Here is a 21,280-nt window from a genome sequence, read left to right on the forward strand (position 1 = left end):
ATTGAGGCCTGATTGTCCATTCACTCTACGTTCATTCAAAAAATTATCCACTTCTTTGCCATACACTGAAGGGATTCTCCAATCTTCCTAAATGATTTCAGTTACATTATGCTCAGCCTGTGTCCACGCCACATACCCTCTGGTCATCTCCAGAGACTTTAACATCTATATGGACAGCTCTCCTGAGCACCAGACTCTCAAGACCCCAACTGCCCTATCCCCAATGGTCCTCTGCCTGTTGCATCCTAAGCACATGACACCCACTCTTCAAGCATCACTTGAAACTCCTCCACTCCCATGATCTGCCTTCCAAGTCTCCCTCCATACACATGGCAGTGTCCTCCTATTTACACACTCAGCTGCCTCTAGGACTCTTCCCCCTCATCCTAGCTTCTCATCCTCTGGCTCTTCAGAAGTCTCCCAACGCATGCAGCTCTCATCTGCTTCCCTGCCCAGCCAGGGCGGGCTATTTCAGGAATTTACTTGCCACCATACTGGAGTTCCTTCTCATACTGGATTTGCCTCTCTATTATTCTCTCTTTGCAAGCTCCAAACCCGGTAACTCCTTTTATTCCAAGAGTGCCTGAGATACCTGCAGAAGGTCAGGTGCCGTGCTAATGGAGAATGCCACAGTCTCGTAATCTCTGCCCATAACTGATCATCACTACAAGGCAGCAGTTGCTTCCTGCACATTTTGTGGTCCCTTCCTCACAGCCCTGCAGCAGCTGTTCAAAATAACTCCAATGCCTCCAAGCTCCCAAACACCACGGCCTCTCTCCCTCTGGCATCTTCTCTTTTTGAGATGATTGATGCTAACCCTACCTGAACTTTCTCAGCTTCCCTCCTATCCACCTCAAAATCTTAGAAACACAGCCCCTTTCTCTTCCCTTCACTCCATTCCAGAGGACATGATTCTCTCCTTCAGGAGCTCATCTTTGCCCTGAGGTTCTTGGTTCCACCGTAACTCCCTGCCCATTCTCCTAGAATTCTCTGCTATCAACTTTCAAATGGCTACATGGACTCATTTCTCGACAAAAGGAGGTGTCTCTGCCCTGCCCATCGCTAATGAGTAAGCCTAACCCTGGGCATTTGTCAAAATGCTGCAGTACAATACATTTGATGTTTTCCATATCAAATTCCTTCCCTCTCAGTCTTTTAGGCACTTAGCACTAGAAAGAGAGCTAATGGGTTTGACTGGTTAAATAACTTGCCAGTCAATTGGTTCCCCACATGTCACTGTACAATGACACGTCAATATAGCATCTATGCATTATCATTGGCTTCCAGGGTGGCAATGATGATGGTCATTGGAACCGTAAGAGTCTCTACAGGCACAGCCATGGTCATAGCATGGAGGAGAAGTAAGAACAGACCTAGAGCTGAAACATAAGGGCCCCCAGTTCTGGTTCTTCCACCTACTGTGTGTCACTTACCCTCCAGGACTCAATTTCTAATTCCATCAATTCTCTGAAATAAATTCTATAGAGTGGAAAAGAGGAGCTCTGTATGTTATCCCATTGGACACAAAAGTGGACATGCTCTCTGCCTCAGCTCATGCTCCCTCAGACATGAAGTTTTCTGTAAAGGATTCGGGCCCTTTGTCCCAATAACAAATGGAGGGATTTTTGTCAGATGCCTACTTAGCCACGCCAGGGCTTTCCTTTCCAAGGAAGGTAGAAATACCTCTTGTGGGATCATAATATCAAGTTTGGTTTTTTAGAGTTAGAATATGAATTGCTTCAAAAACAAAGAACTCCTCTCAGCTATAGGTGAATGCTCTGTTTTAGAAGGAGACTACAGAGATTATTCAAACCTTTGTTTTTAAACCTGTGAATGGTCATCTCTTCCCTAATCCACCCACCCTCTTTCAGCCGTAATGTAGCTTTAATGCCAGCAGTTGCCAAGCTCATCTCCAAAGAATAGCAAGGCAGGCAGCAGCTTGGCGAGGTCGCCATTACCTGTGATGTCTTTAAGGGTCCCTGTGTCTCCAGCCCTTCCTGGAGTCACGGATGAATGCACACAGGACACTAAGTTTCCTACTATGTCATGAAGTGAGGTAAAATTCTCTAGGTTGAACACATGCATATTGAGCGGTTCACTTGCTATTTCTTTTAACGCTCCTTCATCTGCATCCTCAACTCCAATTGCAAACACGTTAACATCAGCAGACTTAAGTTCCGCTGTGGGCAGAGCAAGGCCGTCCTCCGAGTGTCCATCGGTTAATACTACGATAACCTGAGGGACTCCATCACTGGCCCGGCTTCCAGCAGCCTGAGTGAGGTGAGTTTGCATTACGTATTCTAATCCTTTTCCAGTCTGATTGCTTCCCCCAATATAAGACATGTTGGAAATATGAGAGAGGACTTCTTGCTTAGTACGATACGTATTTAACAGGAACTCGGTATGTGGGTTGCCGTTGAACTGGACCAGAGCAAAATGGAAATCATTTTCTCCCACAGCTAAAGATTTTATAACATCATACAGAAACTCTCGAACAAGTTGGAAATGTTCCTTTCCAATGCTCCAAGAGGAATCCACTAGAAATATTATATCGGCAGCGGCACCATTTTTGACATCTTTAAAAAAAGACATTGGTTTAGATTTTTCTCCTGTTCAAGCAATTTCTTCCTATCAGTGCAAAGCCTGCCTAGACTAATTCAGTTTACACTCTGCTGTTCCTAAATAACGCACACCTCACTAGCCACACAGGCACGTAGCTGACTTACCTCACAAGAAGGGACCTGGACACGAGGACTCAAGAGCTGTGGGCGCCCATCATTGACCCCAGTTCTGTATGCAATGACCAGCATACATGAGCCAGAAGCAGGCTCCAGATGGGAAAAAGCATCCCCTGGGGTGTCCTTTAATTCAAGCCTGATTCTTTGTGGCAGTTTGAGCCCCAAGACCCACCTGATCAGACCGGAAGGACATCCTATCCCAGATAACCAACCATCATCTTATGAATTCGTTCTTCAGTTTTATGTCTGAAACTGGGCCTTGACAAGAAGGAATAGTGAAACTACTACTGTTTTACTTTAACTAACCTCCAATGTTTCGGGTAATTTGCAAGAAAAAAATAAATGCAATAAATAGTCTTCTTTAAGTGAGGAAGACTTGTGTAAACGTAAAGAAGGACAAAGTCTCATTTTTCTGACATTTAAGCATGAAGAAAGGGACCCTGAGTCGTTACTACATATTTTTCAGAGCCAGGAAAGCCTTCATAGACGTGAAACATTATTTCTCTCTTTCAAAGAGGAATCTAGTTCTCACTCAAAAGGAGAAGCAGGTGACTCAGGGTGCCAGGCTGTCGGTGGCTGGGGAAGGCCCTTCTGCAGCTGTGGGCCAGGCTGGCTCTACACAGTAGGCTCCCAGACTCTACTTACCTCAGGTTCACCCAATACCCCAACCAACACCCCCTTCCATTGAGGTGGCACTCACCTCCCCGCCATCTGAGAACTACCAAGCATGGTGGGAGAATCTATCAGAGGCCCAGCTCCCCAGGGAAGGAGGGGGACCAAGTCAACCCTTCTGAGCTCATAATGCATGCAGCGTCTCTCACTTTTCTAAAACTCTGGAGGCAGATTCTTAATAGGGTTAATTAGGATCGATTTTTTTAAATAGTTTTGGGAAACCGATGTTTTGACGATTCTAGATGAAAAATATCTTTCTGTGTCCAGAGTTAGAGAGAAAGAGGGTGATCTTTGTTTGTTTTCTTTTTCAGAGAAAATAACTTTTACTCTCAATAGTTGCCTTCTCCTGATTTTGTAAGTTCAGAGACCAACCAGTGCCAGAAATGTGGAAGAGCTCTTCAGATGGTAACATATTTGTGATACGAACTTTCTGTTCCCACCCAATGTGAAAACAAACCACTCGCAAACCAAGTCCAAGACATCAAACCCAAGTTTTAGTAAAAAATAAACCACCTCTCACTGGGTAAAAAGAATCTGAAAAGATCTGCAAACAATGTGAACATCCTGTAATAAATGGCTCGGCTGACTCTTAAAAGCATATCTAAGCTCCCTGTCAAACTCACGATGTCTAAGATCTAAAATCAGAGAACGCTATTCCTTTTAATAACATTAAGAGACGTTACTGGGTCTTACCTGCTTGTTGTTGGGCGCGAGTGAAGGAAAAGCTTGAGAGAAAGAGGTAAAAGATGGCCACTAAGGGCAAATGTCGATGTTTCCTCATTTTGGATTTGTCTAAGCACCAAGAGAGCACCTGCAAGAGAAAACAGGGCCGAAGAGGATGATCGAGTTTTGACCCTCAGATTCCTAATTGGTGAATCAGGAATTTCTCTCTCCTATGAAAAATTGTTTTGACGAAACGAGAATCTTTGAATCTGGTGTCTGTATTTCTTTAGCCATTGCTAAAAACCATGCAAGTGAACCTTTTTCCTCTCAAATGGAGGCAGGTAATGATAGCATGTCACTAAACCAATGGCAGAACAGGAGGGGGTCAGGAGTAAAGGTGCCCAGAAGCACAAAAAGTGGCAGGTTTGTGACACCCAGCTTCCCTTTATGTATCACGTTTGGAGGAATCCCACAGGAAAGCTTCAGCTCAGGGACAGAAGGGGCTTTGCCGAATCACAGCATGTGTAAATACAACCACAGCATCTGGACCATTGCACATCTCGCTCTTCTTCTGTATTAATATTTAGCTCTTTTCCTCCAACAAAAACTTGCCGTGTGCCAATCTCCAGTCTAAGAATGGAAAAAGCCCAGGGATGTTGAATTAACAAGGCTGTGACACTGGACCTGAGGGCTGACCACCTTGCAGCATGGTCTCCTGTATCCACACACCAGCTGGTGGCTGCAAACAGGACTTCCACCAGCCAAGATCATGTTCAGACGGGCTCAGAAGCCTGTGTCACGAGATCTTTTCCCTGAAAAGCACCCTCTCCCCACCCCAAACCAGAAAACAGCCCCACCCCCATGAAACCTTCATGTCAGTCTCTTCACCCTTCAATCCTCAATCCAATGGGATAAGCTGGGGCCTGGGGCCTCCTTAAAACTCCTCAGAGAGCTGGCCTAGGTCTTCTCGGTCTGGGCTGAAGTCCCTTTCCCAGAACAGCCCTTCTATTCTCCTCCCCTTGACCCAAGGCTCTGGTTCCCCAGAATTTTTCTTAGGTCATGGGTACGTGATCTGTGCAGTTGGTTGGTTTAATGCATTCCTGGAGCTATCAAAATTTCCAATAACTTTCAGATTATGGCCTTTTGCACTGGGTCCACAAATCATGGAGCTGGTCCTGGCTGCAGCTGTGCTTATGTACCAGTGACTTCTCTTACCCTCACCCAGACTGGTCAGGGGCTTCCTGGCCAGGGGCTTGGGTGACAGTGCTAGAGGAGAGGAACGTTGGCAGCAGGAGTCAGCTAGAATGTCATCAAAGCACTGGTTTTGCCGTCATGTCATCAAAAGTTATTCAGCACCTGCTATGTGTCAAGAGCCATTTTTCATAATTATCTCATTTATCTTTGCATCATCCCTCTAGGTAGATGCTAACCTTCATGCTTTCAATAAAGAAATTACGGCTCAAACAGTAATTGGCCCAAGTCACATAGATATTAAGGGATACCTTGGCATTCAAAAGGCACTGGCCACTCTGAAGGCTAATAAGAGGAAAGGATATGAAGAAAAACATTTTTTATACTCCGTGATGACTTATCAATCAAGCTCAGTAGCCTGAATTTGGGGCTTTTTAGAAATCAAATGAGGAGCTAGTTATGTTGGGGAAAGACAAGGTGCTTGGAGGCAGATAAACCTGGATCCTGGATCCACCAAGCCCTACCTTAGGCAGGTCATTTAATTGCTTGCAGCCTCAGTTTCTTCATCTATAACTTCAGAGCAATAATAATAATTGTGAGGACTGTGGAGCAGTCTGCTTGTTAAAGGTCAGACACAGAATGGATACTAAGTGAATTCTAACCACCATTCCTTACATTCTCTTCCAAGGTAGGTTTTTGTAGCAAGTCCCAAAGTGTATTTCATGGAACATTCATTCCATGAAAAGTTCTAGGGAAAGACAAGGAGGTTCCATGAGCAACAGAGTTTAAGGAGCATTGAATAACAAGTCCCTTCTGGAAGAGTTACAATATACATTAACATATAATAGCTTTGAGAAGTAGAGTACAAAGCAAAGAAACCTGCCGCACCTTATTTAACCCAGAACTCCCCAAATATATGTTTCATGAAGTCTTTCTTCAATGACAGCTATTCACATGCACACTTCAGGAGCAGTGAGCTATTCATTCCCATGTCTGATTTTGTTAAGTGCTTGTTCCTCTAAAGCACTAGCTAAAGGCATCGCCACCTGCCCAGGTCTCTACCTGACTCAGGCCAGAGGGTTTGTGGATGTCTGTTTCCTTGGACTCCTTTAACTGCAAGTGGAAAGCCTTAGGTGGACGGGCTCACCACCTCCCTGTGACCAAGTGAGACGATTGGAACATGTAGATGATCAAACTTTCTCCAAAGAGGGTCTAGGGAGGGCCCAGAGCCAATCCCGACATTAACATAAACTTTCAGGGTGCTAATTAATATCATTGGTTATTTTTTCTTGTACTCAGTTTCAGGAAGTACTATTTTATATTGGAAATGATATAGTATAGACTATAGTTATGTGGGAAATCCCGTTTGGTTTAAGAAACCTAAATATGTTTAATCTAGAGAGATTAGGTTACCTTATTTATATCCTCATTTATATCTCCTGGTTAGGGGTTGGAGGTTAAAAATAAGAACTTGTAGTGAATTATGACATGAAAAGACATCCATCATCAGTGTGAATGAAAATCAAAAACAGTTATCTCTGGTTTTCAAGTAAATGGCACATTTTCAAATGAGATTTTTTTCCTGTCTTATAATCCTAAAAGTCCAAATGGTTCTGAATTGGTTTTATAATCTCCACCTCAGGAAAGGTTTGACTCTTCCCTGAGAGAGGCAAGGGGAAATGAGGGCAAGTTGGGCATGTGAAATGACTTGCAAAATATATCACTGTTGAGAGATTGAGAACATCAATAACACTCCCTGAAACCTGGAAAAAGTGAGAACAGGAATCCGTCAACAAATTGGATAACCTAGAAGAAATGGATAAATTTCTAGAAACATACAACTTACCAAGACTGAATCATGAAGGAATTAAAAATCTGAATAGACCTATAATGAGTGAGGAGATTGAATCAGTAGTCAAAAACCCCCCAAAAATGCCCAAGACCAGATGGCTTTACTGGAGAATTTCAGTAAACGTTTAAAGAAGAATTAACACTAATCCTTCTCAAACACTTACAAAAAATTGAAGTAAAGGGAACACTTTCAAACTTTCATTTTATAAGGCCAGCATTACCCTGATACCAAAATTAGACAAAGATACTACAAGAAAAGAAAACTACAGACCAATATATCTGAAAAATATTGATGCAAAAATTCTCAACTAAATATTAGCAAACCAAATTTAACATCACATTTAAAAGGTAGTAAATGATCAAGTGGGATTTATTCCTGGAAATCAAGGACAGTTCAACACACAAAATCAATCAATGTCATACACCACACTAACAGAATGAAAGACAAAACCCACATGATCAGGTCAATTGATGCAGAAAAAAAGCATTTTACAAAATTCAATATACTTTCGTGATAAAAACACTTAAAGAAGTAGGAATAGAAAGAAATTACCTCAACATAATAAAGGCCATATATGAAAAGCTCACAGTTAACATCATACTCAATGGGGAAAAAATTGAAGGCTTTCATTTTAAGATCAGGAACAAGGCAAGGATGTCCTCTCTCGCCACATCTATTCAATATAGTATTGGAAGTCCTATACAGAGCAATTAGGCAAGAAAAATAAAAGGCATACAAATTAGAAAGAAAGAAGTTAGATTATCTCTGTTTGGAGATGACACAATCCTATACGTAGAAAACTCTAAAGATTCCACTAAAAAATGTTAGGACTAATAAACAACTTTGACAAGGTTGTAGGATACAAAATCAACACACAAAAACCAGTTGCATTTCTTTACACTAACAATGGGCAATCTGAAAAGGAAATTAAGAAAACAAATTGTATTTATAATAGCATCAAAAAAAGCAAAATACTTAGGAATAAATACCAAGGAGGTGAAAGACTTGTACATTGAAAACTACAAAATGCTGCTGAAAGATATTAAAGAAGACACAAATAAATGGAAAGACATCCCATATTCATGGATTGGAAGACTATTATTAAAATATGCGTACTATACAAGCAATCTAAAGGTTCAATGCAATCCCTATTCAAATTCCAATGGCATTTTTTGCAGAAATAGAGAGAAAATTCTAAATTCTTATGGAATTGCAAAGGACCCAGAAAAGCCAAAGCAATCTTGAGAAAGAAAAACAAAGCTGGAGACCATATATTTCCTGATTTCAAAACATATTACAAAGCTATAGTAATCAAAACAGTATGGTGCTGAAATACAAACAGATATGTAGACAATGGAATAAAATACAGATCTCAGAAATAAACCCTCATATGTGGTCAGATGTTCTTTGATAAAAGTGCCAAGGCTATATAATGGAGAAAGGATATTCTCTTCAACAAGTGGTGCTGGGAAAACTCTCTATCCACATGCAAAAGAATGAAGCTGCACCCTTACCTGACGTATTTACAAAAACTAACTCAAACGCTAAAAATGGATTAAAGTTCTAAACATAAGATCTGAAACTATCAAACCCCTGAAAGAAAATATAGGGGCAAAACTTCATGATATTGTCCTTGGCAATGATTTCTTGGATATGACAACAAAAGCACAGGCAACAAAAGCCAGAATAGGGAAATGAGACTACACCAAACTCAAAAACTTCTGTGCAGCAAAAGAAACAATCAACAGAGTGAAAAGGCAACCTACAAAATGGGAGAAAATATTTACAAACTATATATCTGATAAGGGGTTAATAACCAGAATATATAAACAACCCCCACAACTCAACAACAAAGAAACAAGTGATCTGATTATAAATGGGTAAAGGATTTGAATAGACACTTTTCCAAAGAAGATATGCAAATGGAAATAAGCATATGAAAAGATGCTCAACATCACTAATCATCAGAGAAATGCAAATCAAAACCACAATGAGATATCAACCCATACCCATTAGGATGGCCACTATCTGTGGGGAAAAAAAAAGTGTTGATGAGGATGCAGAGAAATCAGAACCCTTGTGTACTGTTGGTGGGAATGTAAAACGGTACAGCCACTATAGAAAACAGTAAAACATTATAGATATTCCTCAAAAAGTTAAAAATAGAATTACCATATAACCCAGCAATCCCACTTCTGGATATGTATCCAAAATAATTGAAAATAAGATTTCAAAGAAATATATACACACCCAAGTTTACCGCAACATTATTCACAATAGCTAAGAGGTGGAAACAACCTAAATGTCCATCAGTAGATGAATGAATAAAGAAAATGTGGTGTATCCATACAATGGAATATTATTCAGCCTTAAAAAGGAAGGAAATTCTCTCATAGGCTACAACATGGATGAACTTTGAGGACATTATGATCAGTGAAATAAGCCAGTTGCAAAAGACACATGCTGTATGATTCCACTTCTATGAGGGATCTGAAATAGCCAAACTATTAGAAATGGGATGGTGGTTGCCAGGGGGCAGGGAGAGGAAGAAACGGGGAACTGTTGCTCAATGGGTAGAGAGCTTCAGTTTTCCAAGATGAAAAAGTTCTAGAGATGTGTTGCGCTCAAGTTGTATATAATTAACACTACAGTGGTGTTCACTTAAAAATGGCTAAGATGGTAAATTGTATGTTATATGTGTTTTACCACAGTAAAAAAAAAAAAGAGAGAGAGGAAAAGTCACCTGTGGTTTTTAAAGTATGGGTAACTATGTACCCCTAAAATGCAGGCATTGATTTAACAGGAATGATATAAATGTGGCATCTCTTTTTTGGGGTTTAATAGCATTTAAGAGCTGAAATGGGAAAACAACACAACTAGCCATCTTCTTAAAGCATGTGTATGTGCCCCTAAAATTAAATAGCACAATATTTGTCCTTTCTCCTAAGTAATATTTGGAAAGGAAAGAGAAAGGAAGTACATGGCAGCAAAATGTCAAGGTTTGGGGGAGAAGACTTGAGTTTCATGAAAGTGAAAAAGAATCTGAGGTAAACATTAAGATCTGGTCAAAAGTTACCTCTGCCCTAACTAGGATCATCTGAGCCGTGAAATCGACTCCACCTAAAGACTAAGCTTTTGTACTCACTTGATCTTGCTTCCCATAGATGCCCCACGGGCCTGGGGATTTTATTCATGGTTGCCCATTGTACAATGTAGGAATTCCGTTTTCCCCATATTGCTAATAAAGCCAATGTTCTAGTGGTCTAATATTCTCAACCTTCCATCTAGAGATTGATAGCAGAAGAAAGTCTGTCTGGCTAATCAGAGATGTGGATTTGTCATGAATGAGGCAGGGGACTAGTATCCAGATAGACTACTTAGCAAGATGGCGTGGAGGGCCAAGGAGAACAAAGGAGCAGCTCATTATTGAGGCCACCACACAAGGACATGGGTAAAATGGACACAAAGAAAACCTGCAGCTCAGTCCCATGGCTCTACTGTTAAACGCTTCCTGCTTAAGCTCAGGTGCAGAAGGAGAAGCTGGAGTCCAAATCCTGCAGCCCAGCTGTGAGGAAGAGCAGGGCAGAGGTGGGCCCTAGGTTGGCCTGCCAAAAATTAGTGGGCTAGAGAAAAATAAAACCATAAACTAGAGAAAAGATTCCAAGACCCACTGTGGCTTCGGATTTCCAAGGAAAGTCAACAAAAAGTATCACCTATGATGAAAAAATTTACCCCATGATTCAAATTCTGAGAGCTAGAAGACACAATCTCAGCAGCTAAAACAGAACCACCTGTCAATACAACTTTCTCTTGGAAATGCATCAACAGTGAGAAGGAAATGCTGTCCTGATGGTGATCAGGAGCCAAGTCATCAAGAGGACGTATTTCTTGCTGCAATGGAGTAGTTGCTAGTGATGATAATGGCAACATTCCAAAAGCACAGTCCAATCTTCTTGGCTTGAAGTGGTCAATGCGTGTTAGCCACAGATCTACATAACACAGAAAAGCAGCCTCCAACACTCACGACTTTGGTTCCACATTGTCCTCAATCCTAGTCAAGTCCTGGTCAGTGTCTGGGGCACTCCACAGGCAGGGTAGAAACCCACTGGTTGGCTGGTTGGTCTACTTTCTCCACTGAGGATGACCTCCCACACCCATAACCCCAGCATTCTCCCATTTGCTCTCTAGAAATCCCTCAAGCCCATGGTCTACCCTGGTAATCTTCCAGATCTTTCCATCCAGCCATACCTTCCTCCCTCACACTTGGCTAGATCTATTCCTGAGTTTTTCTTTAAAACAAACAAAATCAATTGCAATGTCTGTGATTTTTGTGTGTGTATTCTCCATTAACTGGTGATATACACCTTAGAACAATGCAAAAGTACATTGTACATGTGCTATTCTTGATTCTTACTATTAAAATTAAACATCGAATGCCGGCCTGGTGGCATAGCGATTAAGTTCATGCTCTCTGCTTCCACAGGCCAAGGTTCATGGGTTCGGATCCCAGGTGCAGACCTACACACTGCTCATCAAGCCATGCTGTGGTAGTGTCCCACATATGAAATAGAGGAAGATTGGCACAGATGTTAGCTTAGTACCAATCTTCCTTACCAAAATAAATAAATAAATAAATAAAATGTTAAAAATAAGAAAATGAAATTAAACATAGAACGTTTTTTATCAGCAATAAGCATCCTACTAGAAAACTACTTGATGGGAAAATTGTCCACATTATTTAAATTTGCTGGATTTTTTCCAGAATTCTAGGCTGTCCTTTCCAAATCTGAAATGTTATAATTGGTTGAGAATAATCTTTTAATATGGGATCCAAAGATTTCAAAGGATCTGTGAACCTCACAAAAATGTGTCCAAAATTGTATCTGTGTATGTGGATTTTTCTGGGGATAGGATCCATGTTCCCATATGTGATTCTAAAAGGCATCTGTGTACATGTAAATGCCCCAAAAAAGTTTAAGAACCACTGCTTCAATCAAAAAGTTTTAATGCAAATCTTCTGGGGGATCCAGTTCAATTGTTTTAAATATTTGATCCATGCAGGATTTTAAGCGGTATTTCTGTTTGAGAATTAGAACAGAATATTACAGAAGCTCACCGCAAAGCATTGGACTATGTAATCCATGTGGAAAAACATGGGACATGATGTGAGACCTGTCTGACCACTGCTGAGGGTGGGATGGGAAGAGCTGGAGATGCCTCCGCAGAGAACCTTGACAGAGAATGTGGGTGAATTGTACATTGAGCAGTTTTTGCTAAGGGTTTTTAACCATCCCTATATCTCACACAGCATCGGATCCACCACTTCTGTCATATATTAAACATGGAATGGACTCTGTACGGAGAAATTCCAAAGTAATTTTCTAGTCTTTGATAGAGCTCAATAAAATCTAAATCATAATAGGATGAAATCTGTAATGTTTTTCTGAGCCATGACTTGCTTCAACTATTCTCTAGAGAGAAAATGAATTTTAAGTTGGTTGAAAATCACATGTCAAGATTTTTATTTCCAAGATAATCATCTTTGAAAAAGATGACATTTAAAGATATTCATCTTTTAAAAAGTAGCTCGCTAAACGAAGTGCTTCCCATTGGGACATAAAGTGATCAAACAAATATAAAGTGAACAGGAGTTATCTTTTCCAAAATCTATCAAGAAAGTGTGGAGAGGAGGAGGAAGGGGAGGAGAGGAGAAGGGATGGGGGCGGGGGAGAGGAGAGGAGGTCTTCCAGCTCTGTAAAGGAAGGACAGGAGATGATGCCTGTGGAATAATGAGTTCTCCAGGCTCCACTGATGACTAATGAACACACGTGGTTTAGTGGAGCTGAATTCCCAGGCGGGAAAAACGTCTTCAGCTCCACACACTTTTCCTGCCATCAGGCTTAGGAGTCAGTCATGTGGCCCAAAGATCCCTAGCCCAGCTGTTGAATATTTGTTAATGTTTTTGTTTGTGATTAAATCTGTTCTATTGTTTATCCTGCCTTGGAATCCCAATTTTTAAAACCGAAGTTCCTGGCAGCGAATCTTGGAGAATTTTTTCATTTCGATTATCAAAAGATGTCAAACATCGTCGCCCCAAATGGTCACCCTGCTCACCCATTTTAATAAGGGGGAAGGAGGCGACAACACCCGTCATCACCCTCCAACCAACCCTCTCTTCCTCCCTCCCTAAGGAAAGAGAAATGAGAGAGCACAAATGATATTTACTGGGTTCCTATCTCGGAGGTAGATTTCATACCCTCCACCCAACAACCCAATGGCTGCTTTTCCCTCCATTTTATGACTGGGAAACTGAAACCAGGTGAGGCCAAGTGATTTGCCCAAGGCCACTTAGATAAAACAAGACTGAACCAGAATACTAACCAGGGCACTAACAAAAGTCTGTATTTCCAAAGCCCAGAGGAAGAACCCCAGGATTCTGAACCGGATTTGGCCCAGATCTCAAGGAAACTCCCCATGTTTTTTGGGGAAAAAAATAGACTTATTTGGTGGTGACAAACCACAGACTCTGTGTCAACAGAATCCATTTGTCTGCTGCTGTCCTTTCAAATATGAAAAAAATGTCAGCACTGCCTTCTTGAGAATCTTGGGTGGGGTGGGGTGGGCTGCTGCTTTGTGTCGCAGCCTCTGTGCCCTAAAGGCAACAGACTCAGTAACAGACCCTCACGAAACTTTCATTCCTATCTTTCTATTTGGTATTAGGAATTTCTGTTTTTTATTCTGCCTCATTCTAAAAAGGTGCCTTTTTCCTTTTAGTAGCTGTCCACTTGAAACTTAAAAAGATACCTCTTTGCATAAAGGTGGCTTTACATGGCCCTTGGACTTCAAATTGTATTCAGTCGTAGTCCAAAGACTTTCCCAAGAGATTCTGCAATTCTGTGAAATTAGTTTTCAATAAGTCTACTCAAAAGCTTTTTCATTTTCCACGTCTGGAAGTCTTTTTTAAGAAAGAGACACACACATGCACACAAGGAAATCATTTTAAAACAAAGGCTTAAATGCATCCAGAGCTCCCATTTTGAAGCTATTTGTTTGGTCTTCTCCTAGCAGTGCCTTTTAAAATCAGGCTGGTTCTCCTATCAAGTTCGAGGTTTTCTGTTAACTCTTCACTGTCCCGTTCGAAATGGGAGCTGCAAGAACGGGGAGGACCACGTGGGGAGAGCTGGGACTCTGCGGAATGAAAAGTCCCATTTCAGTAAACCTCAGGGGTCTCGAGCTTGCTGCTGCCCTAGTTCCTTCTCTGTTTCTTTCTCTTCTCCCCTTTGTTGCTTGAATCCTGGGAAAGGAGTCCCCGTTCTTGTGTCCAGAGAGGAAGCTCAGAGAGGGTTTATGAAGTCCTCTGGTCAAGGAAAGAGGAGAATGGAATTTTACACATATGGCTGTCTGAAAGAGCTTCAGGGGAACCCTCACAAGCAAATGATTTGGAACAACCCTAAGAAAATCCCTCCAAAGAAATACACGGGAAGCTGGTGTTTTACTTTTACTTGACAAATTGAATCTCGCATTTCTACTCTATGAAAACGCACTAGGGAAGAAAACATCATCCATGCATACATATCTGTAAACAATTATCTGTTTGACCTCCACCCTGAACATGTTTCCTGTGATAGCAAAATTTTAACTCCTCTGATGGTCTGTGTTGACTTGGCCTCACTCTCTGCTGGCATCCTTGTTTGACACTGAGGAGCTGACCCAAGGTCTTCTCTCTTCCTACTAAAATCAAGTGAAACAAATTCCCTTTCAGTAGCTCATGATTCGAAAAGATCAATACAGAAAGGGAGGGTTGGGGTGTCCCCTCGCATGCGGCCTCCTCCTTGAATCAGGTCACTTGCGAAGACGTGCTGAGCTGGCCTCCTTCCTCCATAAAGGCAACTTGAGGAACCTCCAAATTCACTGCCCAGATACTTGGAAATTTATTTAAAGGCATATTCTTAGGGTCCAAAACAATAATCATGAAGCAGAAAGTTCCATAACTGCTCTAGTTGGAAAACTAGACACCACCATACAAATGTAAAAAACATTTGATCCTCTTAAATATAAAGCAGGCAGACAAGGCTTTTTCTCCATTTATACTGCTAATTGCGAACATCAGGCAGGGACTAGTTCAGATTTAACGTGAAGGAAGAGAGTGCCTTAGAAAATGCTTCAAAAGAAATTGCACAAACACCCATTCCATTCCAGCCCCATGACACATCGCGCTGTTGGCCCCAGGTTGGTCCTTGGCATACTCTTTCCTCTTTGCTTTCTTTCCTGGCCACGGTCTTTGGGGCTACCACCTCTCCTGAACCACGGTGTTCCATTGCTGACTTACTCAGACAAAGCAGCTAAAATGTTCTCATATTGCAAGGAAAAATTAAACATTTGTTTGTTTTCTAGTTTGATTCCTGATCAAGTCTAGAAGAGAAAATTTTTTTAAATAGAGACTTTTTAAAAAATTAAGTTGAGACATCTGATAAAATATCATCAACATTGGATTTAGTGTAACAGCCTGGAACAATTCTACTTCGTTACTGTCTCTACCAGTAATGGTCAGTTAATCTCTCCCAGCCTGACTTATTTTATGCATAAAATAAGACTAATTGCCTGATAATTTAACAGGCAGTGGGCCTGTGACTTTCTTCCATGTGTTATCCAAGGATCTGACCGGTGGTGGGTTTCCTGCTGCCCCCATGAGAAACAGAGTCGCCCGGTGGAGTCAGGGCAATCTGTAGGCTTAGCTGAGCTGGTTCCAGCTCCAGGTACCGACACTGGGCTGCTGAAACAACTAATGAACATTCCAGAAGAGAAAACCCAGTTTCCTGGAATGGCTTCCCCCGAGACCTGAGTCATCTCCAGCTGCTGTTCAATTTTTGATTTTGAAATTAAGCCAACCACGAGTTCTTTCTTCCAGCGGCCAATTCTCCATGCCCGGGGTCCATGAAAGCTGAATGTATAGCACAAATCAGGGAGATTTTACAGAAATATTTCCCAGTGTGCTTTCTCCTGGCCACTCCAAACCCACAAATGTTTCTCTGTAGTTCCTCCTAAAATTCAGGAGAACAGCAGGATTACGCTATGCTGAACGTGGCCAGCCCCCTACAAAGGATGAAGAGTCTGCCTTCGGGAGAGGGTTTGGCAGAAGTTCTTGTATTTGCCTTATTTTGCTTCTCTCCTTGTTTTTTGCAGATTTTTTTTTAACAACAATTACCTATCTGCTAAATAAACTTAAACTACGCTACTCCATAGAAGACTGGTCAATGAAAAGAAGTGCTTTCTTCACCTGACCCTCTACAATGCACTCTTAAAGACTGCGCTCTCCATATACCGGGTCCCGCATATCTGCCTGTGGGAACGTCTTGACATGTGGGGAAGAGCCCAGGAAATCTTGGTTTTTCTTCTCCCACTAGCACTGCGACCTCAGACCAGTAATTCCCCTCTCTGGGCCCTCCTCCTCCATCCGAAGTGTAAAGGGTGTGGAGAAGGCATCCACTAAGGCAGTAATTTTTTGGTATTTCAAATAGCCAAATGGAAGTCACATATTTGCCAACCAGGGGGCAGAGGCTATGTCTTAGTCATTTTTGTCCCCTCCCAAGGCCCCAAAGCGCCATGCCATGGAGCGCAATGGGGCTTATTAAGCTTAAATAAATAGGACAACTCCCAGACGAAGCAGATGGTCAGGTTTCTTTGCTCTCAGCTGGAATTCTGTAACTCAGGATCCTAACAGTGGGATTTTTTTTTTTAATTTTTTACTAACACATATCTAAAATGGGACATTCATAGTTATAGTTTGTGTGGATTTTTAAAAATATGTTCAAACAAGTTGCCTATTAGGAGAAAACAGCCAAGGGCAGGTCATGAAAAGTCTGGGAGTTCTGGATCAGTTCGTCGTCACGTCCACTCCAGTTCTGAAATTCCAAAATTCTACACAGATACAGTGTGGTATGGACGTGCAAACTTGCTTTGGTTCGAAACCCCAGGTTAATTACATGTTAATTTAAACTTTTCTTATTAGAGATGGGCATAATCTTTCCTTTAAAAGTTCTAATTTGCTTAATGCCCTTGTAATGCGATTATTTTAGAGTACAGAACGCCTCACTTCAAGGCATAATTTCACCTCATTTCAAGGCATAATTTCACCTCAGTACATTCATACCTGAGCACGGAAAAAAAAATAAAACTCTAAATTTACATCTACTTCAAGTATTAGAAGCAGTCATAGTTTTTTGATGTATTGAAACAGTCTCCAGGTCAGTCCTAAAGTTCCCCAGGAGCTCTGCTGGGATGTCCATCAACCAACCGCCTATGAACCCTAAACCACACCCTGAGAAACGCCCCAGAAACCACTTTGAGATTTTTCCGGAGCTCAGAGGGAGACATTGCCCTCTAGAGGAAGGAAAACGGGCTGCCTTTTCAGAAAAGGCTATACTATCAGGATGAACATGTTAACCCAAAATTTCATCTCCTTCCCAAAATAGACCTAGGAGACCAGAGGGAATTCAAATTATGTTTTCAAAAGTTAACATAATGAATTCCTGAAGAGAACCTCTCTCTGTAAACCAGGACGCCGTGTGCGCCCCCTGAACTTGAGACGGTCATTATCCATGGTTAGGAGGGGACGAGCAGCGTTTCTTTAAAGGGTAGGATCACCTCCCAGAATTTTTACAACGAAAAGAGAAAAACCATCTCAAGAAACGCGGGATGAAGGCAACAATCCTTGTCTAGTTCACAACCCTCTGAATTAGCAGGAGATTTTTGAAGCTCCCCTGCTTTAAAATTTGAATCCTTTGGATCTTTCATTTCCTTAGCTAGAGCTACTAATAGGACTTTTTTAAATGTCAGGTCGCTCCTCGGATCTTCAACTCTCTATGCAGCCGTGGTGTGTTCTTTGCTCAGGCCCCTTGAAAGCTTTGCTCCTGGAGGTCGCTGGGGGAGAACCGCCTGGGATTCACCCCCAAAGAGACAGCAAATCCTCAACAAAAACAGCGACAAAACTAAGTCTCAAGCAAAAGTTTTGGCTAAAGCTGTTAGCATGCCTGCAAGAAAGTTTCATGCGGCAGGATTCGGGACCTGCCGGTGAATTTTAAATCTTAAATGTGGAACTTCACCTAAAGGCGGGTGGTGAGAAAGACTGTGCCTGATCCTGCGGTCTAAATGCTCCCAGCAAGCAGACAAAGGGAGCCTCGAGGGCATAAACTCTACCAACGTTCAAAGGGGTAGGAGGGCTAATCTCAAGCTGGCTTGAAGCCTCTGGACCCTGCCAACCCAAAACTAAGGTGGGGGCGGGGGGGAGCCTCACCTAAGAAACAAATCCATCATGGCTCATCAGCTGGGTAGAAGGGTTTCCCCTTACTTATTATCAGTGATGTATTAAATCCTAAGCTCTGAGACCACGAAAGCACTTTTGATGTCAGAACGAGATGTAGTGAATCCTACCGTAACAAAGGGAGGTGCAGAAATGAAGACAATTCCTGTTCAGAAAGATGCTTATCTTGTATCTTAAAACCCCAGGTTTGGACATGCATCACATACCCCATCACCTGAGGACCACAAGCATGTTGAGGTGGGGCACGTACTCTCCCAAGTAGGAAAAGAGCCAGGGCCAAGGACTAATGTTGTAGAGGCTTCCCCGGCCACTTCCCAGGACAGTGCAGTGGCCACGCCCTCCCCCTCTGCCACAGGAGAGAGGCAGGAGGCCACACTTCACCACCCTGCTGTGGAACACTTTCCCAAGTCCTCATCTCCAACAAAGGTCTTCATGGTTTTCTCACTGCCGTGAGCGAGGTAAGAGAGAAATAAATCTTGTGGGAACCAAAAATACTTGACTCATCAAAGAAGGTATCAAGACCACGTGACCATTCCTATATCTTGAATTTCTACAAAGCCCCTCACCTCCCCACCCCCATGCCTTCACCCTCGTTAATGAGCCCGCACAAGAGCGAAGCAAGATGCAGGCTTCCATCCCCTAAGCCCCCGTCCCCAGAGGTGCCCCGAGGAGGGAAGGCTGCTCAGGTGCTCTCGTCACAGAGCCAATGTCTGTCCCTGAGGACCGGCTCACCTGTCCCGCACTTCTTTCCCCATTTAGTGGATAGACTCTTAGGGAGCATAAACCAACTTTCCCATTACTTTTAATAGAATGTGACAGGACGACAATTTCCTTTGGAAGAATGAATCAAATAGCACATTCCAAATCTAGATGTCAGTTAGTTTGGGGTCTTCCACTGCTCCGTCATCCGCTTTCCTGCAGTGGTAAAGATTTGCCTGCCATCTCAGCCACCTACTAGTTCTGTGGCCTCGGCAAGTAATTTCGCATCTCAGAGCCCCGGATGCTTCATCTTGAAAACCCGGGAACTGTGCCTGAGTGGCTTCCAACCAAACATCATTTCCCTTATCTTTAGCCCAGCAAGGAACTCAGAAGTTCCAGTCATGTCCAACAGCCGGCTAGTCTTCAATATGATTTTGGTTAGGACAAAGAACACTTGATTTCAAAGCCATTTCTGCTCAGTGTTTTGAGGGCTAAGAATGGGTCCCCTGGGAAGCTGTGGGACCCCAGGCTAAGAATGATCTATCCACAGGAGCTCTGAGCACCCTCGCGGCTCTAAGATCCTACAGTGCTCATGTGGAGAGAGCCGTGCGTAGGGAGAAAAGCTGGCTGGCGAGGGTCAACACCCCCGTGTTCCCACTGGCCACAGGACACTCCCATAGGCTAAGAGCAGTTTGTTCTTGGGGTCCAGGCCAGTAAGTTCCCTGGGCTTGCTGTGAAATGCTTATTTTTCTTTCATACTCCCCAACGCCCCACAGGGCCCTCCCGATGACCCCATCCTGCTTCAACCCCAGTCCCTTTTCTAACACAGTAGTCCCTTGAAACAGGTCCCCAAAGCAGGCTGGCAACTGTCAGGGAGCACTTTCCATCCTGGGCGAGAGAGGACCCAAGCCCCACCCTCCTGGCCAGGGAACGGGCCTTGGGCCTCCCAGCTTGGCACCCGCGCCACATCTGGGCAATACAGGCCGGCCCGTGGCCCCAGGAGCCCTGCCTTATCCACTGGGCCTGCTGCCCAGACACCAACTTTCTTTGCCACCTCTGACTCCTCAGCTCCTCTAAGCAACCCCAGAGGACAAAGACTTCAGCAGCGACTTCAGGGTCTTGAAAAGATGAAACCCTGATGGTCATGGCTGAGCAACTCTTGACTTGGTCCTGAGCCTGGGGACCAAAGTCACCCAATCCCCAGAAGGCAACAGATGTGCTCCACCAGCCCCTGCCCACGCGAGGCCCAGGCTGACCTGGGAGAGCGCGGAGACTCGCCCCAAGCAGCCGCTCAACAGGTAGCTCTCAGAATCCTCCGAAGAGACACTTCTGCTAACAAAGCAGATTCCAACCGCGTATGAGAAAGAGGAGGCAACGTCCAATAAGTCACGAGCCCAGAAACGCTGCAGTCAGGACAGCGTAGGGTGAGCAGAGAAAGCCCGTGACGCCCCACCACGGCACCCCTGTCATCCTTGGGCCGTCCTGTCCGTGGCTTTAACCGAGTTAAGTAACCCAGTTGCCCAAACGGAGAAAGGAAAATGAACTGAATCTTCCCGGAGTCCTGAAACATGTACAGAAAGCTGATTCTAAAGGAGTGAACGTGAGAGCCACCTAGAAATGATCCCCAGGTTGAAAGCATTTCCTTCTTGACCACAGACTGGAGAAAACAGAGGGGAAACCGCACTTACCCTGAGCAAGCCTGAAGAAGTGTATGTCCCTGGGCTTCTATGTCCAATTATGTTGGAACCTGATGCATGTTTTTCCCACTCGCTGTGTCTCTTTTTCTTTCTGCAGGAGAGGGGACCCGGTGCGTGGGGGACGAAAGCTCCCCTTGTGGTGCTCGCGGAAGGCTGGAGCCCAGGAGAACTGAGCCGTCTTTGGTGGAGGATTGAGCTCCAATCTGGAATGGGTCCAGGGATACAGTCAGGGCTTCCTCCAGCTCCTCCTCCTCCTCCTCCCCTCCTCCAGATCCCTCCTTTCCCCCTCCCCACCGCGGGACTGACCCAAACTGTAAATGAAAACCAGACTCTCTGTGCTCTGTTGCTTCTGGCCCCCGCTGCAGGCTGATGTCACCCTCTGCATGCTGTCTTTACCCTACAAGCATTTAGCTGGACTCCTGCAAACCCCAACTCTTGGAAAAAGAAA

The 21,280-nt window shown here is 43.3% G+C and overlaps 1 protein-coding gene across 3 annotated transcripts in view; it reads right to left on the reverse strand.

The window, feature by feature from the left end:
* Window positions 1-21,035, reverse strand: part of COL6A3 (collagen type VI alpha 3 chain) — an 83,732-nt gene extending 62,697 nt beyond the window's left edge. For 2 of the 3 annotated variants that reach the window (XR_011439575.1, XM_014740385.3), the window contains exons 1-2: window positions 20,824-21,035; window positions 4,104-4,221 (exon numbers count right to left, since the gene is read on the reverse strand). Coding sequence is in view for 1 of the 3 variants with exons in the window: in XM_014740385.3 (XP_014595871.3) it covers window positions 4,104-4,191 (88 nt within the window). In the remaining 2 variants the exon portion in view is untranslated. Of the gene's footprint in view, window positions 1-1,958; window positions 2,577-4,103; window positions 4,222-20,823 lie in introns of all 3 variants that reach the window. The other variant, XR_011439574.1, reaches the window with a different exon arrangement.
* Window positions 21,036-21,280: the final 245 nt, after the last annotated feature.

This window comes from Equus caballus, chromosome 6, assembly GCF_041296265.1.
Source record: "Equus caballus isolate H_3958 breed thoroughbred chromosome 6, TB-T2T, whole genome shotgun sequence".
Lineage (NCBI taxonomy): Eukaryota > Metazoa > Chordata > Mammalia > Perissodactyla > Equidae > Equus > Equus caballus.